At 46.6% G+C, this 27,617-nt stretch overlaps 1 protein-coding gene and 1 long non-coding RNA gene across 4 annotated transcripts; one reads left to right on the plus strand and one right to left on the minus strand.

The window, feature by feature from the left end:
- Positions 1–1,546: 1,546 nt before the first annotated feature.
- On the minus strand, positions 1,547–11,337 carry LOC119453699 (uncharacterized). 3 transcript variants are annotated; one of them, XR_007467247.1, is made up of 5 exons: positions 11,085–11,337; positions 10,282–10,384; positions 8,411–8,593; positions 6,796–6,959; positions 1,547–2,336 (listed from the first exon to the last, which is right to left on the minus strand). It is a non-coding gene; the product is annotated as an uncharacterized LOC119453699 (long non-coding RNA). The 3 variants fall into 3 exon arrangements; XR_007467248.1 differs by lacking the exon at positions 10,282–10,384 and adding an exon at positions 9,938–9,971 and having other exon boundaries at positions 11,085–11,334; XR_005192390.2 differs by lacking the exon at positions 10,282–10,384 and having other exon boundaries at positions 11,085–11,330.
- A 14,526-nt stretch (positions 11,338–25,863) lies between these two features.
- On the plus strand, positions 25,864–27,617 carry LOC119454310 (nuclear envelope pore membrane protein POM 121). The gene is made up of 3 exons (XM_037716275.1): positions 25,864–26,060; positions 26,836–27,005; positions 27,073–27,617. The coding sequence occupies exons 1-3, from the start codon at positions 25,864–25,866 to the stop codon at positions 27,615–27,617; spliced, it is 912 nt and encodes a 303-aa protein (XP_037572203.1).

A 27,617-nucleotide genomic window follows, 5' to 3' on the forward strand; every position in this document is an offset into this window, starting at 1 on the left:
CTAAATGTCAGCAAAAGTGCAATCATTGTTTTTCCCTTAACTTTTCCTATCCGAATAACTCTGTCGTATGGCCAGGAGATTATTCCACAGGTGCAATCTTTAAAATATCTGGGAATGATTTACACAGAAAAGCTTAATTGGAAGGCACACATAGAATACATCGCATCTAAAGGAGCACGCGCAGTTGGTTTATTACGACGAGTCAGCAGCAATCGTTTTGGAATGCGCAGAGAGACCTTGCTGATGATTTATTGTATGTATGTCCGCCCCATTCTAGAGTTTGGATGCGTGTTATTTTCTGGAGGTCCTATTTATAAATTACGCCCTCTGGTTCTTTTAGAACGCGAATCACTACGTCTATGTCTCGGCCTTCCAAAATATGTAGCGAATAATATTCTTTATCATGAAACTCACCTGCCTTCTCTTCAAACTCGTTTTCGTATACTGACAGTCCAAACGTTACTGAACATATATGCTTCTCTCCAGAGACGCTCCTTCTATATGTTTATTAGAGAACCGGCTGCACACTAAACAATTTCTCACCCATAAGGGTGTAAATCAGCTTGTCCCCAGACGAACACCCTTTGCCACCTATTGGGTGCTTAAAAAAGGGTGCTAGAAAAGGGTGCAGAGGCCAGCACCCTTAAGGAAGGGTGCACAGCATAAAATTTTAAAGGGTGTAGTGGTCGCACCCTTACTAAAGGGTGCTATTTCACCATAACACCCTATAAAATGGGTGCTGGAAGGGTGCTCCACATTGATTCACCCGAGAAGCAAAAGCCGAGGATTGATGTACGACCGCAAATGTGTCCACAAAGGTAGAATGCTCTACTCCGCAGACAATGCCGCGTGACAGGCCGCTTGCTAGCAACTGATATTTGGACAAAACAATGTGTATATATATATATATATATGTAGTGGGACAATATGCATCTTTCCCATCCATGAATGACACTTGTCACGCATTTCATAAATGTTGTATAGCTATACCTATTTGTGGACCAAAATGCACAGCATCAATCCAAGGCTCCTGCGTACCTGCACACATGCATGCCCAGGAGATGGACGCTTGGTCTCCATCCAGACATGCATGCCATGCAAACAAAAAATTGATTCAGGAAAACAATGCATAGGGACCATTCGTTTCCAAGGAAATATACGATTGTTGAACTGTAACAGTCATATTTCCCTTGCAACAAAGGCAGAGAATATACACTATACAGCACCTGGTCATCTCTTGCTCATTTGAGAAATGCGTGGCACAGGTGGGTTTTTGTACACATAAGATTGCGGAATAGTTTTGGTATCAAAGTAAATTTATTAAGAACGTCAGTAAAATAACGCAACACAAATACATATCACCTGACCTATTTTAATACAGCATTCAACTTCAAAAAGAACAGTTGCTAACTTTGCATATGGGAAATGATCCGCAGCATCGTGTATACTCCGCTGACCTACCACAACAGTATATGAGATCAGCTTTCGTAACTACGTAATAAGCGAGAAGTACGTATCAACCTTCTAGAGCTTTTATTTTTTTACGACTAGAATCTTGCTTAGTTATTGAAAGTTAAAAAGAGCTAATGATGTAATACAAAAGACAGTTTACCTGTAACATTTAGATAAGAAAGTGTTGAATAGTTTAACCCTTTCTGTAATGCATATGAAAAATGCCAACAGTGACCGAGACCAAGGAACGCCCCACATGGAGAATGCTTCTAAGTTTTAACAATTTGTGGTGCTGACAATAGAAAATTGTTAGTGTAATCATTTTATGGCTGACAGGTAAATGATCAGAAAGCAGAAAACCACATGCTGCCAGTGGGATCCTAACTAACCACATCTGAAAATAATTACACTAATAATTTCCAACTACTAACACTGCAAATAAAAAAAACGAATAGCGTTGCCATAAGCTTGCCTTGTTATCGGTGACTGTTGGCTTCCTTCATATGTATTGCAGAAATGGTTAGACAAAACAAAACTTGCATCTGAAAATTACAGCTAAACTCATGATGAGGTAACAGTGCACAGCTTCAGCACATTAAACATGGCACACATTTGGCAACATTGTTCAAGAACTTTGTAGCCACTACTCTAGGGGTACTCAATGTGAGCCCAAGGAAAAGGCGCTCCAACACGAGAAGAGTGTTGAACAGCTTGCGGTCGTACTGGAAATTATTGAAGAGCCAGTAAGCAGATAAAACAGCCGCCAGCCCCTCCTCCCCATTTTTCACTGCAAACATCTCGCGGTCCACCTTGATGTGGAGGTCAGCCTCTTCAACGTCTTCTCCAGAAAATACGATGCAAGAGGTTGCAGGAACGCTCGGGTCCTGTAGTGGCAAGAAAAAATATTGCATCATCACCAACAGACCATGAATAGTATATTGTCACCTCTTCCTACTTATTCACCCTTTATAAAGCTATATGCAGGTTATACACGATTTCAATGTAAAAAAACAATGTTAACAATACAAATGGCTAGTTGACATTTATGGACCCAATTTTGGTTTATGCCCGACGCAAATTTTGGGACCACACTCGGCAGTGTCCAGACTTCTTGAGATGGAGGCTTTATTTTATAATAAATATGTTCCACAGGATTTGCTGAGGCCAAAATTTGCACAGAATTTGCTTAATTTAAACATTGCTGAGAACTAAAACAGCGCACTTCTCTTCCAAGCTGTTTTGTGCATGCCATTTTAAATTCCACTTTCACAAAAAAGTGAGTGCATTACAAGGCAGAAGCAAAAATTGCATCCATAATCCTTCATGTGATAACACTGAGGACAACACTGGAAACTATCTGGCATATATATATTGAATAAATAAATACTTTTTGCAATTTAGGAAGGTGATTGGCCCTTACTTGAAAGTGGCATTTTCAGTTCCATTTTTAAAGGAGTAGACACCTTATTTTAGTCGCATGTTTTCTTCTTTTAAATGATGCGGTAGACATAATAAATGGTTGGCCATATGGTATTCGCATTGCCAAATAATTATTATTTGAATTTATTTTCTCATGTTCCAATTTCAGTTTCATCAATCCAACGAGGGCTGTGACGTGCAGTTGAGGTCACGCAAGACATGAAAAAACGACAATATAATCACTGATATAGTTTCAATTCACTACAACGCTTAAACACGTTTCAAGAGCTATAGACCACAAATGATGTATCAGCAGTTATATTGCAGCTTTCTTGCTGTCTTGTGTGACCTAAACACCAACTACACATCACAGGCATCGTTAGGATGAAATCAAAACAAACATCATGGAATAAATTCAATTATAAATTATTCAGCGTTCGTAGGCCAATAATACTGGGTGATCATGAATATTAATGTCCAATGCATCATTTAGAAGAAAATATGCATGCAAAAATTTGGTCCTTAAACTATAAATTCTTGGTGAACTATTGTCCTATACAATTTCATGTTATTTCTGGCACCTAGTTCCAAGACATATTTCAGGTTCTTTGTCGCTATTACTTCGTGGTTGCTCGGGCCCTGCTCATCACCACACTTGTAAATGAAGTCTCTCTCCAGTCCATTGGCATTCAAAATTCCAGTAATGTTATGCTTGCTCAGGCCCTGGTCGTCACCCCCCTTGTAAATAAAATAATCTCTTCAGTCCATTGACATTGGAAATGCCAGTAAGGTTAAGCGTATAAAGTCTGAAGACGCAACATGCTGTGCATTCATAATAGTAGCTGGCAGCTCCCCGGGGAACACCTTTATGCTTTTAGAGTACTTGCTTTACGTATTTCTTCACTACTTTGTTTGAAATATGATTCTTAAGATTGTTTTTATATTATTGGCTCCCAAAATTGGGGGAGCCACCTATACAATAGTGCAGCCATTGTCCGTATATGGTATTTATCTACCATGTTTATGTGCCATATGTTGCTAGGTAGCAAATACACAAGATAATAACCAACAATTGCTTAAGAAAAGTAAAAATTTCCTGAAAAGAAACACTGCTTAAAAACATCAGTAAAAACGCAAACAAATGCAAATTATACAGTGGATTCTCTTGCCCAGAGAAGTCATGGCTGCTTCAGGTCCAACGTGATTTATTTGATTTAACCAAGCGCACCACCAGTTGGCAAGTGTTCCCCTCAAGCACTAGCTGTAGAATGAAATCTCAGTGCAGTTTTTGGAACTATCACAGGCGCACCATATGGCAAGGTTTTATGACGTCCCTTACCAGACAGCAGCAGTCCTCGAATAACAACCATATATTTAGGGAGTAGGACCTTTGGTCATTTTTTTATTCTACAAACTTTTCCTGTGGTTGTTGTCAAGCATGTTTATTTTTTTTCGGTGAATTATTGACGAATGAAATATTGATTTTTTCAAAAGTCACTAAGAATCCAAATCTCAGCGTTCTTGTTCGCGTGAAAAGTTTAACCAGTAATTATCGTGTAATGGTAATGCTTCGAGCTATGCTTGTGGAAGGAATTGCTATCATTAAAAAAATAACACGAATTAAGTAAGGTAGCCAACAGACAAAACCGCAAGTGGAAGTTTTACTTCTCTAAGGACTATAGGCTGACATGTTAGCACTGGCTGGTCACGGTGGGTTCAGCAAATGACATGACGTAAAAAAAAACACCCTTTTCCCTTGATGTGCTAGTGAAACTCGTGGAAACTGTTCGAGTTTTTGTGTATATCGAAAGCCTACACACACACCGGCAGATACCTGCAGTTTGGCTCAAACCACTCCATATCCCACAATACATTGGTAGTCGCAACGCAACTGAAAAGACCATCTGCAGTTCAAGAGAGGAGAGAAAAATATAGGAGAAAGCGATTATCATGGACCTCTTGAACAATGGCTACAAAAGAAGCTTCATTCACCACGTGTTGCAACAACTTGACCTGGGCGCCCACACACCCCTCAAACACTTTCCTACACGAACCGTCAGTAATACTGCCTTCCGTCAGCCATCCCTTCGGATCTCCGTCACGTACATTTATGGTATAAGCAAACAGCTAGCATGAGTGCTGGGAAAGGAGGGTATCCATGTTGTGCAAAAACCCACATCAACGCTTCAGCGGCTCATACCACGACTATAAGATCGGCCTCCAAAAGAAGTTCCCATGATTAGTTTACCAGGTGCCTTGTGCCTGAGTGCTACACCTCCTACATCGGTGAGACGAACTTCCCAGAAAGAATTCAGCTGCACAAAAACGATGTAGGCAGTTTCAATGCAGAGCGCAACGCCCTCGCAGAACATTGTGAGAAGCATGACCATCGCATCAACTTTGACGGCACCAGTGTCATTGGCACTAAAGCTAACCACATGAGGAGGCTCTACCTAGAATCGTGGTATATGCAAGCCATGCAAGGAAACCTGAACAAATCCACGGGAGCACTTCCAAGCGTATAACTGCACGACCTTCAAAGCCACCGGCAAGCACGACAACAAAGAGACCTAGACCAGGAAAGGTGGAAAGCACAACACAAGACTGCTCAAGAACGATATGTGTGGTCTTTCCGAGCGTCAGTTTTAAATTAAATCAAATCTTGGCTGGAGAGTCGTCCTTTACTGACAATTTTTTTAATAAGCCTGACAGACTTCTGTAGATGTTTACCTTTATAACTAAGATATGCACTCGCGTGTGCACTGCAGGTGTTGCAAAAATGGTGCGCTGCACTTTGACAGTGCTAACATTCTAGATGAAAGCAAAGATCACACGTAAACTCCTGGAAGCGCATCATACGAGGAAAAGATGCAATACCTCCGTGAGCAAAGCTTCAGTTTTCTTGTACAGATCAAAATAAGACCTTTTTCTGCCTCAAGATAAGATGCACCTTAGAGTGTATGTCGGCCCTAAGTTCACCATTGGGACACGTCTTTCGTTTTGCATTGTGTGCATGCATGCACGATGCAGCGTTTATATTTAGCCTGCCATGTTGCAAGAAATTGTTTGCGAGGTCTTGCGCTGCAGTTATGTCCTCGAAAAATCTAGTTTTTTCAGAGATCACGTGGACCTGACTACGCAGACTGAGAACTTATCTTCACAGGAATTCAGGTCGGCCATTTAAAAGTCGTTTATTCCTTTTTTAATGGGCCCAGATATCTGTTCCGATATAAATTAAGCTTGCCGTGTTTGACGCAGAACTATCACAGTAAAGCACAGTGCGTTTATGATGAATTTTGAGCTAAGCTCATGGGTACTAAACATTCATTGTAGCAGAACAAACTCGCAAGAAACTTATCTGCTCTTGCACAAAGATGACAGACCATTAAGTTCTTTGACATTGAAAGACAGAATCCGAAGTGCTGCAACTGTTAGGATGCCTCCAAAGCGAAAGGTTTATAGCGAACACTTTAATGCACTTGTTTAGTATCTTCCTAAAGTTCCCTAAATCTGTGACAAAGGTTGGTTTTGAAAACTATTAACGCTGTGATTTTCTGTCACTAAAAGCAAATGAACACTGGTGCTAGGGTAACATCCCCTTATTTATGTCGACTGCACCTTGAAGACCTTTCCCGTCAAGAATATTCTGTGCCTGCCATGGCACAGAATATTCTTGATCTACGCATGTAACTGTGCAACACTACGCCAGTTTATTTCCATTCCACAGATCAAACAACCTACCATTAAAGAATTTAAGTTTTAGAGAAGATATGAGTTGAAAACCTGAAGAACTGTCTTAAAAGAACCAAATAATTGAACACAGATGTACTCTAATGTTATGCCTATGAGACGAAACCCTGCAAAAATAATGTCACGGAGTGTAGGTCTAAAAGCTGCCGATGAAGCCTTTGTAACAGTACTCACGTCGTGTTCGCAGCCTCTCCGGTGACATCTCACGAGCCTTTTGAAGTGATGCCATTACACTTGCTTCGCAAGGGATGTGTTTCATTTCTGCCATTTTCACAATTTTGTTGATCCCTTTTGCAATACAAGGTGATGGGTCAATCTTAGTCAGTCTTGCAAAGTCACTGCAAAATTGCAAAAAAAGATGTGTCCGAAGTGCACTACAAGAACCAAGCAAATACATAGCAGTTATTTTTACCATCATGTTATCTACAAGCACACAATTTACATTGAAGATTTGGCAAACGACAGATGTAAACAATCCAAGTGAGCACTCTGACCTCACGAAATAGAAATGGCATTTTTCTTCTGAAGGTGTATGAGAAACTGAAAATTTCTAGTCACACAGAAAAGAAAACCAAGTTATGGTGCTCATTGTTTACTCTTTTTTTATTGAAATAAAAATGAATCGAGTTGTCCCCATGTCTTAGCCACCACTACCCTTTTTCGCTTAACACAGAAAAGTTTTAAAAAATTGTCGCAGTTTCACCCGAAAGGCGAAGCATCAATTGCGATAGCAAATTAGTAGAGAGCTATACGGAGTAAGCATAGTAGTTTTATCAGCTGTATAAATTTGGACATGCAGCAGCATCAGCAACGCGCAGTACTGTTGTCGACGCCGTCGTCGTGCCCGCGTTCGCACCGAACGTGCCCGGCGTTGGTGACTGTTGCCGATGCCTCTGCGGGTGGCTCGGAGGTTTTCGATGAGATCTGAACAGGACACTCGTCGAGCAGCGCCGGAAGTCTTTACCCACCTTCTGTCTCCCAACGTTTTTACATAAATACGGATTTGGTGCGGCAGCTAAACGTCGCCTCCCCTCCCTCCTTTCCCCCGCCCCCGGCCTTTCACGCCATGGAAGAAGTCGTATTTGCTCTATATATATATTTGGTGATTGTAAAGGAGAAAAGAGATGCTTAATTCTGCAGCCCTTCATGGAGCACAGCGCAGAAGCGCGTTTGTCTTCCGCCATGTGTTCGCTCGCCATGAAAGTGCGCGTCCCTCGCGCCCTTTCAGTCGCACATACAGCATACGGCGATTTCATCACCGTTGACGTCATACGGAACCTCACGGCGACGGCAGAAATCCGCTTTGGAGTGTCCATGTAATTGCTATCGCAATAATAAAAAAGAAAGTCTTGCTCTCGGTAAGTTCAAAAGTTATCTCTTGAACACAGTTCTCTAGTATTTTTCACACATAAGCACTATGCACACACACACACAATGTAGTTCAGTCAGTATTCATCACAAATGCCAGTGTCTTCATACAAGCGTTGAACGACTTTCATTGCTTTGTGGTGTACCTTTTGATGGCCAAGCGTCTGTGGCGCAAGGACAGCCTTGGTGACATAGCTAATGAGTCTTCTGCCCGAATACATTAGAGCACTAACTTTTTCATCAGATAAATATGTAGAGAGCAGTAGTCTTTTTTTAGTACACTAGAACATGTGTGTGCATTAAAATTAGTTTTTAAACCATTTACAAAAGCTCTAGTTCTTTTTGAATGCAGCCGCCTCCACAACCATGCAGGCTAAGTTAATGTAAATGCTGTTTCATACATAGTAGCAAAAGTACTTACCCTCTCAAAGCTCATCATGTATGGGTACTTCCTCTTCGCCTCATGAATATTATTTATCAAGGCCATCCTTTCATTGATTTGATCCTCGTTAGGGGAGCATTTGTGACATTCACAACTGAGCCAGTCCGTGTGCATTGCAAAACTTGTTTCGTCTTCTCCGGCTATTGTAGAGATAGCAACATCCTGAGGGAAGCAACACCAATATAGCTGATTGCAGCATAAATACACCTGCACTATGCAAGGAAATATTTCAGTAATGTTCAAGAGGTATTGTCAAAAGTTAACGGCCTCATTTACAATCCTTTTTATGTGATACATTTACACCAACACACAACTACGTAGGATTTCGTCAACCATGAAAATAGCTAATTAGGTGGATTAACATATGGCCTTGTTCCCACCTGCTAGACAGGCAGCAAACCCACAAAGGACTGTGGTCGAGCACCAAATAACTTTATTAGTATCCCAAAGGCCTCGTTTCAACTGTATCCTTGCATTTTGTTGCAATTGGTCTTTCTGATTTATGGTATTTAGTTTTGCCTAGCTAAATTGATTTGTTAAATATTTGGCCAGCCTAAATTGAATCACGAATCCAAAATACTTTGATACCACCTCAAAACAGAGAGCACTAAAAAGACAGAATTAAATTCTGAGCGCTTCTACTCAGTGAAAATTAGAAATAGTTGAAAGCATTATCAAATGAAAATACTATGGTCACCATTAGCTTGCTACACGTCATCCTAGATAAACAAATCAACATATTGTATTTCACTGCGGAATGCCCCCCACGATCTTTTGCACTTTGTGCCACTGGAGCTCCACTGTGGCTGTTTCTTCACTGCCCTTCCTGCGTGACCCAAACTTCGTGTGGTTCTCACCCACACAACCATCCCTAGGGAGAACTCTTCGCTGATTCTTGAATCTGTAGCGCAAGGCTACCTTCCAGGAGTCCCGCGAGTTGCATGAACAATAGAATAATATTGTGCTCCAATTCAGAGGTCACTTATTGTAAAGGGCCAAATGAAATGTTTAGTAAGCATCATAGAAACAAGGAAAAGGCAAAGCAGTGCAAACAACACAAATGACAGAACACATGCTGATACTACCAATTGAAAGTGGTTTTATGATCATGTGCAATAAGTTCTCTCAAGAAAGAACAGAAAGATTAATGACACCCCAAAAAACAAAAGTCAGACACAATTTCTGAGAGAAAAGAACTTAAGATTTCAGGTAGAGCAGTTTCTTTACGAGTGTGGTCGAAGGCGGGCTGACGCAAGTCACTCCCCTCATGTAGATGATGAAAGCTTCATAGGTTTCCCTAGGTGTTTTTCCTTGATATTAAAACGCACGTCTGGTGAAGCTTCTGTCCGCAGTTATTACGTTTGGAGTGTATGGGAATATTGCTCTCTGTTCCAGCCTCAATGAATTTGTACGCTCAAGGATTTTTACGATAATGGATGTGCCCAGAATCACATTGTCTAGAATCCCCACAGCTGGCTGCCCCAAGTAAAATAACAATTTACTTACAGCTCTACTTTCTACTACGTCCCTCAGTTGTGGGCTGTAAGCACACAGTAAGCAAATTACTACATCTCGAACTTTCTCACCAGCAAAACTATTTTATCATCTCAACAACTCGGCCAATAAAAAAGATAAAAAAAAATTTGGCGGTGCTCCAAATGCTCTGATGTATACAATGTGCAAAATACGCATGCTGCCACTCCAACCACGTTCCACCTACATATGCTCTTGTCATTATCAAACAGCAGATGCAAAACACGTAGCAAGTGCATTTGAAGTGGAAGCGTGCTCTACTGTCTTCAAATTTCTCAACGAAATTTAAGCTAGTTTAAGGCTACACATGCACATACCTCGACAGCCCCACGGGGGGTCTTCAGAAAAGTTCTAGCATCTTTTGGAAGATTCCGGAAAAACCCGTGTGCTCTTAGAAGTCGGAGAGGCGGTGTCAGGGACCTGTGAGTAATGTTACATTGTAGAGCCCACTTTGCAAGCGAAGCTGCGAAATTTTAGCTGCTAGTGCTTTGGCTTCCTGCCCGTTCTGCGGTTTCCAGCACGTCAGCGTTAAATACATCGGAAAAACCGTTCTTCTGAATCCTCACCGGCTTCGGATAGTCACCAGTCGACGGAAACCTCCGCATTACGATCTGAACAATCTGAGCTGCTTTCTGTGCAACCTGGGCCGGTATTTTGTAGCGATGCCTTATGCTTTATTTACTAGTCTTAACATCCACCACTCACGGCCAGCTGATCCAGTTGATAACGTGAACGGACCGTCGCTCTGACCACTGACCAAGCGCGAAAAGCGCGAAGGGGCATTAGCATCCGGAAAGGCATCGCTACAAAATACCAGCCTTGAACAATAGACTGTAGCCGCGCTACTGCTAACAGGCGTTGCGCTTACTGCACTGAAGCTAGGATACTCGCTTTCGGAGTAGCTCGCTTGCGGTTCACTTTTGGGCACGCTACTGCTAGCCCGTCGCGAACGCTTACTGAGCTGCCGGTACGCAAGGCTGTCGCCGGCCTCGACAGGCTGGCCAAGCGCTTCAAACAATTCGGCAACCTCGCGGCGTGCTCTGCTCTTGACATATCTCAACATAGTGTTCATAATCAATACACATACGCGTGCTAGCTGCGCTAACAAACGTTTACTTACCGTTACGAGACAAAGGGCTGCTGTTCCCACCGGAGCTCACATCGCGTCTTCTGTGCCGCCGCTTTCGATGTTGCGATAAACAGACGTTCAAAGCTTGCGGTTCGTACGACTTTCCGATCGGTGGGCACTCTGGAGGACGCCAGTGACGATCACGCAGCCCCAGCCCCAACAGCAATTCAAAAAACTAATGCAAACACGCGACTTCAATTTCACTCCGGCTCCGAGAAGAATGATGCCATCGCAACGCAAATACGCCGCCAAAGCAGGCAGAAGGAAAACGCGAGACGTTGCGCCACAGCTGCTTCTTGCCAATTCTTCTTTATAATTGCTACTATAATTACGGTATTATTTTATAATATTAAATGTAATATTATGTAATAATAATTATACAAAAAACACAACGTTCAGAAGGTTTTATCTTTAAAGTATAAACGAAAAGCTGTTGATTATTGTAGGCGCCATTTTGTTAAGGACAATTTACAGGAGTTTGGCGTGAAATTTGAAATATTACGTTCATTTGCTAGAAAAAGTTATTTCGAAGAAACAAACAATTAGCACAATACTAATACCGATTGCTATACCTACACGTGCACCAACCAAAAATTATCGAATTGGGGTAGGCAAGAGATAAAGGCGAACTTTGGACGCAATGATTTATAGCGCGTCGAAACAAAAAGATAGCAATTATGTAATATTGTTTATATTTCAGGGAACTGTCACTACTTGAGATTATTTAAACCAGTAGGTTGTGATCTAAACTATACAAAAGCAACAAAATAAACAACACAATTATATTAAAATAGGGCATCAGATATTAAAATAATAAAATAAAATAGCACAGCAATTATATAATAGAGATTTAGACACAATGTCGTGTGCAATATTACGAGGCTGCGCGGGGAATATGCTTATATTATGGAGTGGATTGCAGATAAGCCTTGAAGGTCAATCATATAAATTAACACGACAGCGTTAAGGACCCCGTGTCGCAGAAAATGCGGCGTTGGTGTCGGCGTAAGCGCCGGCGTCCGTGGTAGAGAAAATCATCCCGGACCACCCCGACCGCGCAGGCCCTTCGTGTGGCGCAAGGTGTTAGTGAACAAAAATTGAATTTCTCACAGTAAAATCCGTCAGAAAAAAATGGTAAAGTACGACTTAACCACAACCTACAGCCATGGTGGCATCGGATTATAATTTGAATGTACGAGAAAACAATTCTGGTACGAGGAAACGCAAACAAAAACCCCTTTTCCAGCATTTTTACTATACCAACAGTGGCGCGCTCGGGTAGTTTACTTGCAAAAATCCTATCCAGATGTCGCTCGCATCCTCGACAAGGTCAAATTGGAACTTAGCCTGCCTAATGTTCTGAACACGCGCGGGCGCGTCGGGGCAATAGCAAACAATTAATAAAATAATTAAAAAGGTCCCAGGGCCTTCACATTTTAATATAAGACCACTTATATTGCCCCTGTAAAAACGTCTTCCCAGCAACCCATTTCTGTTTAAAAGTGAAGCCCACTTTAAGGGGATTTGTGTAAGTTTGGTCTTTTAAGCTGGATTTCCCACATTCTGTGTTGCAGTGAAGTCTAGTCATAAAGAAAAATGCGATGCGAACGGGGCCCGATAACTCTATCGCGTTCCACTCTTAACGGCGAAGCTTAAGCTTCCCTCCATTTTTTGTTTGCTGCCCGAGATTTCAATATAATTCTTAATTACTTAAACATCTCAGGCATTAAAATATATTATACTATAGCACTTCCTAACGTCGGGGTAAATCTATTCGTAATTTCATATCCCTAACTTCGGGCGTGTTAAATATTAATAATAACAATAATAATAATAACAATAAAAACCCAATAATAACAATAACAGTACACACCGCGTAAGTGCATACATACATACATTCATACATACATTCTGCACGCCTACGAAACGTAGGAGGTATGGTTCAAGTGCTAAGTGTACCAATTAATTTTATGGTGCCTGAATGATATCCTATGTACATCCATAGTACGTTATCTGGTAGTCTAACATTCATGTAGATAATACATCTTTAGACATCCATGCATTTCCTTATAAAAAGGTACCTACTCGAGACGTAATATGTACGTCACCTCAAGACGTTGACGTTGGGATCAATTATAGACCTTGAAGAGAGGTTCGTGGTTCACTGGGTATGACTGAGATGTCGGCTTTTTATATTTTGTGAATCTCCGAAATCTATGTGGAAACAGAAGTTGCACCATTCACTGCAAGAAAATTTATCACTTGTATTTGCCGCTGCTATATATTTGCACGAGCAATATGCATATGGAATTACAATGCATTTTCGAAGGATGACATAACAAGCTCGTATTTTGCAAGACAAATAAGTATTTATCCTGCACAAAAGCCATATTGTGTTGCCGTTGTCCTGTTGGTTTAATCTTTCTTTGTAACCTGTGTACAAATATACTACACTACATGTACAGTCGTAGACAAAAGTTTGTAGGCCACGTGTTCTGCAAAGCGAAGCCGATAGATTTATTAACCGCTGGCTGGAGGCCGCACTTGCGGTGAAAGTCAAAATGCTGTTATTTCAGCTCCCCAAGTGCCGTACACAGCCGACGGTAATGAGCTTGCGCGTCATGCTTGGTCAGCGCCGGTCGCAAGCCGCAGAGGTTGAGGCTGCACGAGCGCCAGGAAAAAACTGGACCTTCCCCTCGGCGGGATGCTGCCGGCGCTCAGCCGATCACTACTTTAGCAAGGCTCCTAGTGAGGCCGCGGTGGCTAGCCAGGCGACCGCTAAAAGCTATCCGCTTCGTTTTCTGATCACGTGGTCCACAAAATTTTGTCCCATACTGTACACCCTTATGAGCACTTAAGCACCCATTTGTTATAGCACCCTTCTTGCACCCTCGTTTACACCCTTCCGGTAAATGCACCCTTTGCGTCTTGCTCGTAGGGTGCTCCGGCCCAAATAGGGTGCTCGAAGGGTGTGCAGTGGGGTGTAAATTTAGGGAGCACCCTATTTTACACCCTTAAGGGTGAGAAATTGTTTAGTGTGTGCATTCTTTGAGAATCAATGGTCCAGACTGCATTGTCCCCAGGTAGTTTTTGTGCAGAAACTATTAGAGCCATTAGAAATATCAATCCGTGATGTGGATTTTCAAAATTCCCCTACTGCGACAGTAAGCGTTGAATTCGATGATATATTTCCTAATAACGCTAAACTCCTGCCTATTCGATACCTAAAAAGTTTGCTAGATGACCACCTCGAGAACCTCCAAATAAATGCAGTAATAGCCACAGATGCTTCTGTCAGTGAAGAGAAGGCAGGTGTGGGAATTTTTTCGGCATCCTTAAATTGGTCTTTCTCCCTTCGACTACCCGACTTTACGCCAATATTTCAGGCGGAGTTATTAGCGATCATCCTAGCTCTACGAAAACTTCCCACATCTATTACTTCAGCCGTAATCTTAACCGACTCCTTGTCTGTTTGCTCCGCTTTATCAGTGCCTAATTCATCTATCATTCTCCGTGAATTTCATTCATCCATCCCCCAACATTTACGCCTTATCCATCTGGTATGGGTGCCTGGGCACGTGGGGCTCACTTTAAACGAATCTGCAGACGCACTAGCAGCGGCATCTCTTAACGGCCCGGTACTGAGGATCCTAAGACCTTCGGCATACGTCACTTCTGCGAGATTTAAAAAATTTTCTGTCCAAGAAGAACAGGCCAAATCATGTGTACTCAATAACACCGATTTTCAGCACCTTAGGTTTCCTTGGCACAGCAGATGGTGTTCAACAAGAAAATGTGAGGTGTCGTTTACTAGAATGCGTTGCCGAATACCAAGGCTTAATTTCTATACCCATAGGTCTGGTTTGGCGCCTTCCCCTCAATGCTTTTATTGCAATGAACCCGAAACTATGGATCATTTCTTTATAGAGTGTCGTAGGTTCACCATGCATAGAAAACGACTTCTAGAAGGTCCCCTCCGCCAACTTGGATTGCCCATTACGCTACCTATCATTCTATCTCTGGGGGCGTCGGCACTAGGACACTGTAATAGGAACGTATGTGATGCCATATTTAATTTTGTAATGGAAACAAAGAGACTGCCATGCTAATTTTTTTTAAAGACAACAAAAATATTTGCTTCAAATTTTAAGATGCTATAGCATGAAAATTAATATTAACGATTATACTTCATTGATTATCTCATTCTTAAGTAATAAAATCCCATTTAGGTATCCTTCATTTTTCTTCCCACTGCCGCCCGATTCATGGCCAATCCCCCGTAGTGGGTTGTGCTATATCTACAGGCACCAAACCAAACCAAACCAAATCTTATTAGGTGGTAGTTTCGGGCTGCATAGCAAACAAGGAATGAAGGCTGCTCACTGCAGTTGTCAGCCAACCACGCTCTCTCCCTGTCCTGCCGTTGTTATTGCACCTCGCAACACAGCCGTAATTCCCGTAGTACTTGACTATGGTCGGCATGACCTGAAAAAAAAAGTCTTCTCTCCCGCCTTCGCACAAGTTTTCACCTACGCACTTCAGATCGCCCTTTCGCAAAAGGCGTCACGTCCAATTGTCGCAGCTAAAAAAAAGGAACCTTCGGTGTCATGCATGCGCCACTGAGGCAGGAGTGTTTATTCAGAATACGTCGTAGCCACAGCTTACATTCTTCTCAATTCGCAAGTTCTCTCTAATTGCGCTCGTAACAAAGGCTTCAAGCAATCTGCGCACGCCACGAATAACGATCCTAAGCATAACTGCATTCTTTCACACAATTGCAACACACGTGCATTAAATTCAGACTACGTATACCGGCTTGTGCCGACTCACTTTCTCGCGCTCAGAAACGATTTTCTCGCAAACGTGCTGCGCTCCAAATTGCTGTTTCTTACATAATGTGAAGCAATCCACGAACATCATGCGCGAAGTGAAGAACACAAAAAGCTCTCTGCGCCGAACTGCACAATGCGACAAATGCGACAACTTACGGCTGAAGTGAAAAATACATAAGCAATTTGCAAAGCAATGAAGGGAAAAGGGTGTAATGAAGGTCTTCTTACCAAGCAGCAGCCAAGCAGACAGACACGTTCTGGCAGGCGAACCCAGCAAAGACCACGCAGACGGTATCGCACATCTTTTGTAGCGTCGCCTTGCCTGATCACACCATGGCCGATATTTTGTAGCGATGCGTTATTCTGCTATACTAGTCTTATCATCCACCGCTCACGGCCGGCTGATCCCGTTGATAACGTCTACGTCTACAGCCACATAGACAAGTAGACGTATAGTGCACTATAGAAAAGTTACAATAGATTAGTAGTACGCGCGTTCCCTTGGAGACAGGGAGTGTTGTATTGCCCTCTAGCGGACGGCATGAAGCTGCGTAGCTCGGCCGCTTTTAGGCTCGAGTGGCCACTCTTGTAATCCGTATGTTACTCTATGGTGCAGTCTCCGCTTTGTTTGCATTGTTTCACTCGCGCTTTCCTTCGATGCTCGTGCTCACGGCGCTCCGTGCGGCAGATCGCCTGCTTGCTGAACAGCGATGCAAAGACTGCAGTGCGGTTTCGAGACGGTTGCCGACGCCAAGTTTTTTTCGTGGCGGCAACCCCAAGAAAGGGGAGTGTCTGCTTCCACACGTGTGTGGCGTTGAAAAATTGTGGGCGGTGACGTGACAGTGAAAGCTAGGTGCGTGTCGGAGGTGTCCAACAAGATTGTATGCGACATCGAGTTAGAGTTACACACCGAGTTCAGTCATTTAGTCACTTTTATTTCTTCTAGTGCAGTCACAAGGCGGTCATGTATGCTTGCAGAGATGTGCAGAGACGGTGACGATTGCGGTTGGTTTCGTTCGTAGCTGGGCGCGGACACATGGCTGCTCTCAATTTGGCTCCCATGGGAGTGGCATCAGCACTGTCGGAACAGAAAGAACACATGCATTTGGCACCAATAAGCCAACAAAATTAATTAACGATGTAAGTACTACATATGTGCATAACGCCTTATATCATGCTGTATAAATATTTAATGTATATCATTCCTTATTCAATGCTAGAGTTATGGCAACTCATTGCATTATTGAGCAAGGCATCTTTTCACTGGTCATGCGAAATCACTCGTACAAACTGCTCCGCGAAATGAACCCAGGTCACGGTAACCGGCGATTACCTTGTGACCAGCAGCACGAGCGCAAGAATTAGTGATACATGCCTCACCAAAGCAAATCTAGTTTCTCGTCGGGCGAATGCCCCGCCGCAGCAAAAGTAAGCTCAAACCGATGGCCGGCTACTACACGAAACGAAGATTCTTGGCGGGAAGAGTGAAGCAGGAAGAATGTGCAAGGTGGCAAGTACTTTAAAACGTTCTTGGATATTGTGAACCCAGAAAGCATGGCCAAGCAACAAACATAACGCGCGCGTCTTTAGCAGCTGCTTTGCCATCTGCCGCTTAACGACGCATGCGATGACCGCAACTTGCATTAAATACGAATTGCCACCACACAAAAGACAAGTAACGTGCGGCCCTATTTTTTGCTGTACAACTAGGAATTTAAGTTGCAGCGCTTGGAAAAAGGATATAATTATCTTGAGCCAGTCTTTGCCGATCGCGAGTGAACGAACAGTACAATCAATTACATTCGTAGGTTTTACGTACCAAAAGCACAATATCATTATGAGGCACGCTGTAATGGAGTGTCTCAGGAATAAATTTGACCACCGGGGGTTCTTTAACGTGCACAAAAATCAAAGTACATGGCAAGAACTGTATTCTTACATTTCGCCCCCATCGAAATGCGGCCACCGTGGCCGGGAATCGAGCTCGCGTCGTCGAGCTTAGCGGCGCTACACGTATGCATTTACCGCTAAGCTTACACGGCGGATTTCACTGTACGATTCAACTACGCGACACGTCTAAACAAACGGCCATGCGCTAAATACAGGCACATAACTATTGCGTTTTTATCGAGCGGCCGTGATATTGCACGTGAATGCGAAAGTACGTGACTTACTTGACTCGGCGCACTGCAGTTATCTACGCTTGTCGTCTGTCCTCCTCGTACCACCCCCCGGAATTCGAGGCTGTTGTGGCAATCAACAATACAGCAGTATTGCGTGCCACCTTTCCTGGTTGATGAGGTCGCGCTCGGCGACACGAAAATAATGCACGCGATCGCTCGCGCCGTGGAGAACACAGGCGCGCGCTGGCCCGGCGGCGACCTTCGACACTTCCATTCTTCCGCCAGGGGAGTGGGCGGCGCTGGTGCCGCGCGGGCAAACTTTAGGTTGCCTCGTCTATTATCGCACAGCATAGACACCGGTTCGCACGCCCCACTCCGGCTGCATCCTTATCGTGTCTGAGCTTCTGCACGCCGTGTCATCGACGAACAAGTGACCGATATGCTTCGCGTGACGTGATTCAGCCGTCCCATAACCCATGGGCATAGCCAATCATCCTCGTAAAAAGAAAAATGGTTATATTCGCTTCTGCTTTGATTACAGACGTCTTAACAAAATTACACGCAAAGGCGTATATCCCCTACCGCGCACAGACGATGCTCTTGACTGTTCGCAAGGTGCCGAGTTCTTTTTCTCTTTGGATTTGCGGTCTGGATATTGGCAAGTCCCCAAGGCAGAGGCTGACCGCTCCAAAACCACCTTCGTCACACCAGACGGATTATACCAATTTAATGTCATGCCTTTCGGCCTATGTAATGCGCCCGCTACTTTCGAGCGTATGATGGACAGTATCTTGCGCGGCCTCAAGTGGCACACTTGTTTGTGCTACCTAGATGATGTCGTTGTCTTCTTACTTGCGTTCCTGACTCACCTCCAAAGAAAATAGGTATTAAGCTGTCTTACTAAGGCTGGCCTGCAGCTTAATATTTAAAAAAATTCTTATTTGCTGCTCGGTAAGCTTACCATTTTAGCCCACGTGGTATCCAAAGAAGGCGTGCTTCCGGATCCTGCAAAAGTCAGGCCAGTTGCAGGGTTCCCCAAACCCACCAACCTGTAGACACTACGCAGTTTCGTCAGCCACTGCTCCTTTTTTCGCCGCTTTGTGAAGAACTTCGCTATGATCATCGCCCCTTTGGCTAAACTGCTGGCTGGAGACAACGCCCTATCCGCCTGGTCGAAAGCATGCGATGACGCGTTCACGACTTTTTGCCATCTGCTCACCTCTCCTCCTATTCTGCGACATTTTGACCCCGCTTCCCCGACTGAAGTCCACACAGATGCTAGTGGAGTCGGCCTTCGGGCTGTTCTTGTCCAACGCAAACGTGGTCTTGAGGAATACGTCGTTGCTTATGCTAGCCACACGCTCACAAAGTGCGAGCTAAACTACTCTGTTACAGAAGAGTGTTTAGCCAAACTTTGGGCCTTTACGAAAGTTCGACCTTATTTATACGGCCGTCAATTTGATGTAGTAACGGACCACCATGCGCTGTGCTGGTTCTCCTCATTGAAAGGCCCCTCTGGCCGCATCGTACGTTGGGGGCTCCGTTTGCAAGAGTACGACATCCGGGTCGTGTACCGCTCTGGACGCAAGCATACCGATGCCGACGCTCTCTCCCACTCGCCAATTCACCTGACGTACACAGTCATTGCCCGCTCAACTTTGTCCTGTCCGCACTTGACATCGCTGAAATGCGCTCTGAGCAAAGCAAAGACCCGTGGATTTCTTCGCTAGTGGAGTTTCTCGCTGATCCTACCACTGTTACGGAATCTAGGACTCTGCGACGGCAAGCGCATCACTTTGTTATTCGTGACCAACACCTCACTGTCGCAACAATCTCCCCGAGGGTTGGCAATGGCTCCTAGTAATACCGCGTCATCTTCGGACGGATTTATGCGCAACGTTTGATCCCCAGTGTGCACACGGATAAAGACCTACACCCGTCTTAGGCTCCGGTATTACTGGCCTGACATGTACAAGTTGGATCGCAAGTGCGTCCACTGCTGCCTTATATACTGCCAGCACCGAAAGTCGGTCCCTACTTCCACTGCCGCACCCTTGCAGCCGCTTCCTTGTCCATCCTGTCCTTTTGATCGGGTCGGAATCGACTTTTACGGTCCGCTTCCTTGTACCGGTGTTGGCAACTGCTGGATTATGGCTGCAGTGGATCATCTCACACGCTATGCAGAAACCACTGCACTTCGATCTGAAACTGCCCAAGACGTTGCATCATTCATACTGCGGCATTTTGTTCTTTGTCACGCAGCCCCACGGAAACTTCTTAGTGATCGAGGCCGCGATTTTCTATCTGAAGTCATGACGTCGCTGCTCAAGGAGTGTCACATCATCCACAGGACTACTAGCGCATACCGTCCGCAGACGAACTGGTTGACAGAGCGTTTCAACCGTACTCTTGGCGACATGCTCGCGAGGTACGTTGCGTCCGACCATTCCAACTGGGACGCTGTACTACCGTTCGTCACCTTCGCCTACAATACTGCCACACAAGCCACCACTGGTATTTCTCCGATTTATCTCCGAGCCTGATTTATCGAAACTTGTTCTTGTATCTCAAGCTGCGCAGCAAGCTGAAGAATGCAGACAAATCGCCCGTTGTCTTACCACCGCAGATCAGACACACCAGAAGCTTCGTCGTGGTGGCTCTGACCCCCCAAGCTTCCCTTCCGATTCATTGGTTTGGCAGTGGGTTGCACCTTTACCTTCCGGCCTTTCTTCTAAGCTGCTCCCAAGATATCATGAAACTTACCATGTAATTGCACTAACTTCCCCCGTCAATTATGTCGTAGAGCCTGTTTCGCCGTATTCTCATCAGCGCCGTCGCGGTCGCGAAACTGTTCACGTAGATCGGCTAAAGCTCTTCTACGATCCATCTGTTACCATATGCTTAGCTTGCCAGTATGGCGTCTTTCTCTCCGGGGGACAATAAAAACCTATCGAAAAACCTGTTGAAAACTGGCTTCTCGTTCACTTGGTATATACCAAAATTGGTATGGAAGTGTACGAATGTATGGCTAACATGATTGATAGGTGATGACATCAACGACATCATATTCTCGTCAGTTACATCGCGATTAACGATAATAAAATCACGTGTGGATATGCGTGTATCAGCCAGGGATATACGGGTACGAGCCACAGACAAGAAAGAAGGAAAGAAAGAAATCACGTGTGGCTCATACCGTGGTCGCACATTTCAGCCGTGCTCCAAGCGTACAGCAGGTGTGGGTAAAGCTGCACCGGTACCGGATCCCGTGACGCGCTTGATCAATCAGGGTCGCTTGGTCCGTCGCGGGGAGGGAAGGAAAGGAAAGGACGCTGCTGCGCGCTCTGCCGGGCTTCCCTCGCCTCAGATCAGTTTCAGCGTACCGGATGGGAAGGCCTCGCGTGGTGCGATCCGCCCAGGAGCAGGCCGCGTTTGAGCAACTGCGCCGCGAACTCGCTCGGGAGAGGGCTCGCCGTTGACGTGCCAATTCTAGCGTGAGGGCTTCCGAAGCCCAAACGAAACGTCAGCGACCCTGAGTTTAGGACAAACGAAGCGGAACGCCTGCGACAGTGCCGTCTTGCCACAAGCTTCGCTTACCCCCCATTTTCTCGACAGGAGAAGGGCTGGGGATTCTTTTTATTTCTTCATATTTATGTTGAATTTTGCCTCAGCTAATTATTTGTAATTATTCGACACCCCAGTAGCTCAACTTGTATCTAAACCTATGCTCTATCATATCTAAATGAAATCCATGAATTTTCTATTGTACCATTTTTTTTTCGTTTTTTTCCTGAATTTCGTCCCCACCCATCTCAGGAGGTGAACTTGAAGTGCTGCGCAAAAAAAAAAGAGTGTCGCTCGATCCTCGTGCCACTAATAATAAAACATGATGACACCCTCCCATTAAGCACCTTTACGTTACCTGCGCGCTGTACAAGAGCTGCATCGAACTGCTGCTTTCATTTACCGGTTGCCACCAATGCCTACGGTCGAAGGCTGATAGAATTTCACGGCGCTCTCATTTGGAATGCCATTCCCACTGATGTGAAAGCAGCACACAACTTTTTCGCGGCCATGAAGCGTTTCATGCTCAGTGGATAAGTGTTATAATTGTGTGAATTGTCAAATTGTTTGCTATTACCCTCTCTATAATTGAATCATATTTTTTCTATCTGCATTCAGTTTTGTTTTCCTTTTCTCACTGTTGTAACCGCTTGCCGAATTATGTAGGTATGTGGAACAACTGGTCCCGTTACGAGTTAGCCAGGCTATGGGACCAAACAAGTTTTGCGAAGTTTCTTGTAATCTGAAGATCAAAGTGACAATACAAAAAAAACTGGAGGACGCTTAAGCTTCGCCTTTAAGAGTGGAACGCGATAGCATTCGCAGATACCTGAATGCTTGTCAGGCTTCCCGGCAACTGCAGCTTTCTTTATTCTCCACCTTCGCCTCTGCGCGCCGCTGCCGTTTTACGCTGCCAAGGAGGCGAGCGCCATCTGGATGGTGTTTTTGCAAGTAACATACCCGGGCGCACCACTGTTGGTATGGTAGAAATTCTGGGAAAGGGGATTGTGTTTGAGGTTCCTCGTAACCGAATTATGTTTTGTCGTACATTCAAATTACAATCCGACGCTATCGTGCCTTTGCAGGTAAATCATACCTAACAATTTTTGTGAGGGATTTTACTTTCACAAGTTCAATTTTGTTCATTAACGCCTTGCGCCACGCGGAGGGCTTGCGCGGTCGGGGTGGTTCGGGATGATTTTCTCCGCCACCGACGCCGGCGCGCACACACCGACACCGACGCCGGATTTTCTGCGCCACGCGACCCTTAACGCTTTAGCTTTAAAATGTGGCGCATTGAGGTGGCGCTGTGATCTGCAACTCCACCAACAAAACCAGTGGCCTCTACAGAGGCATCTCCCCAGGCGCACTACCACGTTTCGGCTTCGCGCCGCAAATAAACGGTCTTAATTCTTATCCACTGTCCACCTACTATAGACGACATCGAACGCCGAACACCATGACGACGGCACTTACGGCTGCTGACAAAGACAACCTGTGGATGGTGCTGCCACCTATTCTGAAATTTTACAAAGGCGACACCGCGGTCTGGTTTCTCGAGCTGGAGGCCGACTTTTTCGTTCACCCACTTAGCTTGCTGGTAGCCAATTCTGTCCTCGCTCTCGAGACTCTTGTGCAATAACCGCTGGAGTCTGGTGAATGGATATATGAAGAGCTGAAAACATTTATCGCTACCAGATATGGCTAGTACACTACGTCACCAGCCACGGCGCCACATTCGACGACAGACGCACACTCTGTCATTACAAGATCATCGATTTCTGGCGGTACAATTGCCACTGGGCACATGAACCTCCCTTTTTATCGACTCGTATTGCCATGTCGCCGCCGCCTCACAGGCAAGTCAACAGCACCAGCTCTTACAGCGCCAGTCTCTGGCCACGCATGCACTAACACAGACTGGTCCACCATGTTTCCAGCAGCGCGAACTCTTGCTGCCCACGTATGAACCACCATTACACCGACACAAGTAATATTTGACAGTTCCTTGGAGCTATGTGAGCCCGAACGCAGTGTACAGGAAGGAGTGCACGGCGCCGCAACCACGCACTGCCAGTGCTGCCGTTGCTGACGATGCTCAAGCAAACTGCTCCAAGCATTTCACTACACAATTTCATAGACTCACCAATTGTCACCGCACTCACAGTAAAGAATCACTACGTGACTCTTGCAGAAGCCTGCAACTTCACAGCTTGCCTCCACACTACCCGGCCACGTGTCGGATCTAACGAGTTCCAGAAAACATCGGTTCTTTTTTTGACTGCGCCGTTGAAACTTATTAATATAATATACCTGCGCCAATGCCTTCCTTTTCAGGAAAGCAAGCTTCGGCCGAGAAGGCCATAAACGCTTTCACTGTAGCGCGTCCTCCAAGTAAGTATGTGGTTTAGTGGCGCTGCCGTCTGCTGTAGTGCGTCCAGCCTACGGAGAGGGCAGTGACAAAAGCGCCAGATAAGGTTCCTGGCATGGAGGAAGGCAAAAGTTAGGAGGGAGCATCGCGCAACGCGATTGAAGCCAATCGTCTCGGCCCAACACGTGACAGTCATGTCTAACACGCAGTAAAATTCAGGTCTCCCGCTCAGCATGCAGCGCTGCGGCAGGACGCCGGAACAAGTGCGCATTCATTAAAAAAAGTCACGGTGTCGCCCGAAAGACTAAGCATCGATGGCGATAGCAAATTAAGTGACAGCTATAAAAAGTAAGGATAGTAGTTTTATCAGCCGTATAAACTTGTAAACATAGGCATACTAACTATATTAACAAGCATGTTGTCACGCGCGCAAACGCAAGCATGAATGCATATCACTCGATGACTGCGAAAACTGGCTGTCAAACCGCTGGAGTGAGTGAGCGCAGCAGCGAGCGATTTTAGCTTCGTGCCGGCGCTTGTATCAAGGCGATCTTAGCCGCGAAACCACACGGAGGGTCGACTGTGCCTCGCCCCAGACAGCGGTTCGCAGAGCAGAAGCCGCCTTCCCCCTCCTCCCGAAACCTTCCACCTCCTCCCGAAACCTTCCACCTCAGCGGGAGCGCGCTGCCGCAGTAAAGCGTGTCCCCTCCACCTGCCCACCCTCCCCCAGAGACTTCCAGCGCTGCGGGAGAGCGCGGTCGCCGTAAGGCGCGGCCCCCTTTACCTCCCTACTCTCTCCCAGGAGCCTTGTGCCCTACTGCAAGGCTGCGATTCCTTCCCGCTTCCCGCCCTTGTGTGTGCTAGCGGCGATTGCCGGCTCACCGTCGCATGCTTTGACTCGCACATACAGCGTATGGTGCGCGGCGACGATATTATCACCTGTGGAATTTATACGGAACTTCACGGTCACTGCGATGACGACGGCGGAATTTCTCCTAGAGTGTCCAAATGTTTTGAGGCAACAACAACAACAACAATATAATTGCTATCGCAATAAAACCACAGGGCACCAAACGTCTCGGCAAATCTCGGTTCTTTCTCCGTGATCTCGACCCAAGAGGTCACGTATTGGGCCGACACTGTGCACATGGCTGGCTACACGGAGAGTTCGCTTGCCAAGGCTGGCTGCGTGAAGTAATGCTCTCGCCTCACTTTCAACAACGGAGCTGTTGTAGGTCGACGCTGCGCCGTCCGTATGTCCGTACGCCTACCGATGTCACGCAGGTCACGTGACCAGGAGAGGATGAGAGCCACGTCGGGGGATGGCAGGTCACCTGACCAACAGAGGAGGAGTTACGCACTGGTGGAGGAGGCGACCAACGAGAGGCCGCGCTGGGCGCGAGGAGGATACGCAATGGGTATAAGAGAAGGTGTTTCTGTGCGGCGCGCCCTTTCGTAAAAACGGAACGCGCCGAGCTACTGCTGACGCCGTCCACGTTTCCCAGCGTTCACGCCGAACGCGCGCCGTGTCCGTGAGTGCAGCCGATGCTGCCGGCGGAGGCGCGGCAGGTTTCGACCAATGAACTGGATACTCGTCGAGTAGCCTCGGAAGTCAGGAACGCGGGTGGCGCTCGAAGACGGCGGACGCGCTCCGCATCGGCTCCGTCAATAATCTCCGATTATTGCGGTGCTTCACGCCATTGTCCCAAAATTCTGGACTCATCGTCACCGCCAAGTTCTCTGCTCCACCCGGATACCACCCGCGCCCAGGTGGGCCCATTTTTCGGCAACTTCTGCGTGTTTGATCTCCACGACGGCTCCCCGCCGGGCTTGACGTTCCGTTAGGCCTAGCTCCGCATCGCCCGGGTTTTCCCGGCGTGATGGCGGACGCCACCACGGTTACGGGCTATGACCCGACCTCACTTCGGGTCGTGACGATGGAGACCACCTCCTCGGACCAAGCCATGCCCTCGGAGCACGAGTATTTAGCCGACATGGTGAAACTCTGGCAAGGAAGCAATCCCAGGCCGCGGCTCCGCCCAAAGGCCAAGGGTCGCGCGCCGCCACCCTGCCACAGGTGGCTGCCTCCGGCTCGTCCACGCGCCGCTCTCCAGACCGAAAGCGCACCGCACCACCTTCCCCGCCGAGGCGTCAACCCAAGTGGCGACCCCGCCATACTCCTCGTCTCTCCCGTGGAGACTACATCGTCGTGCTGAAGCCTCGCGCTCCTTTTGAGCTCAAGTCGGTCCTCCCGTCCGATCGTGCCGGCGACGCGATTCGTGCATACCTGGGAGAACACTCGTCCACCTCTTTCCACGTGTGGCCAGTGTGGGACCAAAACGTTCTCGTGTGCAGTGTCACCTCGTTACCTATGGCGCAGCGCCTACTTGGGGACATCCAGTTGCCGGTGGGAGACCAGCAGCTCCCTTTTCGGGGCCATGCCAAGGCGTCCGGGGAAATCTGCCGGGGTGTCATCACCATCAACCCGGCTGAAACCCCACAGCGCATCAAATCAGAACTAGAATGGTCGCAAGGCGCTATCCTGGCGGTCCGCAAACTCGGTGACTCTACTGCAGCGGTGGTGACCTTCGAGGGCACGAAGCTCCCCCGCTTCATCTTCTACCACAGTGTCGTGGCGTACGTGCGCCCGTACAAGAAGACAATCCCGGCCTGTTCCCTCTGCGGCACCATTGGGCATCGACCCTCGGCCTGCCCGCGACCCACTCCCGGTCGCTGTACCCGCTGTGGCACTCAAGTCCAAGTGACTTCGGAAGGCCTAGCTGAACACGAATGTAACCCGACATGCCTTCTCTGCTCCGGCCCGCATGAAACCGGCGCTCGGGGATGTCCAGGGAAATATCGGAAACCTACACCTCCATCGACCGCGAAGCCACCTGCACCCCCGTCACCGAGAACGCGAGCGGCTTCCCAACCCAAGCCTGGATCACGTCTCCAGACCCCGGCGAACCCACCGCCGACCACCTCAGTGCACTACCCGCCGCTTGTCGTGGCGCCACCTCAGGTGAGCAGCTGGGCAGGGATTACTGCTCCTCAGCCTCTCCCTCCCTCCCTCCCCCCTCCTTCTCCAGAGCTCTCCGCTCTACGAAAACAGAACGCTCTTCTTCAGCGGCAAATCGCAGCTCTCACTAAGCAGGTGGCCACTTTCCAACTGCAACAACAGAAACCGGCAGGACCCCCCACTGCCGCTGCAGTTAAACCCGTCGACCATCAGCCTAGCCCTCGCGCTACGCCCACTCCGCGTACTCCCCCCGCTCCCCCGGCTTCGTCCACGGCGCCGGCTGCTCAATCAGTTACGGGGGCACCTCAGAGCCCTCTTTCTATAGACCACACCCTGCCGCTCGAGGACCGTATTACTCGTCTAGAAAATGTAGTCCTCTACCAAATTTCCACCATTAATGTACAATACATTGTAGCTGAGGTGGTTCAGGCGGTTCAGGCCTGGGCTCTCACCCAGTTCCGCACCAGATCTCGCTCGCGCTCGGCCTCCACGAGCGGCAGCTCTGCCCCGCGTCGACGCAAAGTTGCCGGTTCCTCTTCCCCGGCCCTCAACCCGGCTTCCATCCCCCTTCCTGCTACAAAAGGCCAGCGGCAGGGCATGGAGGATGACCCATAA

The sequence above is a fragment of the Dermacentor silvarum genome, chromosome 5 (genome assembly GCF_013339745.2).
Source record: "Dermacentor silvarum isolate Dsil-2018 chromosome 5, BIME_Dsil_1.4, whole genome shotgun sequence".
NCBI lineage: Eukaryota > Metazoa > Arthropoda > Arachnida > Ixodida > Ixodidae > Dermacentor > Dermacentor silvarum.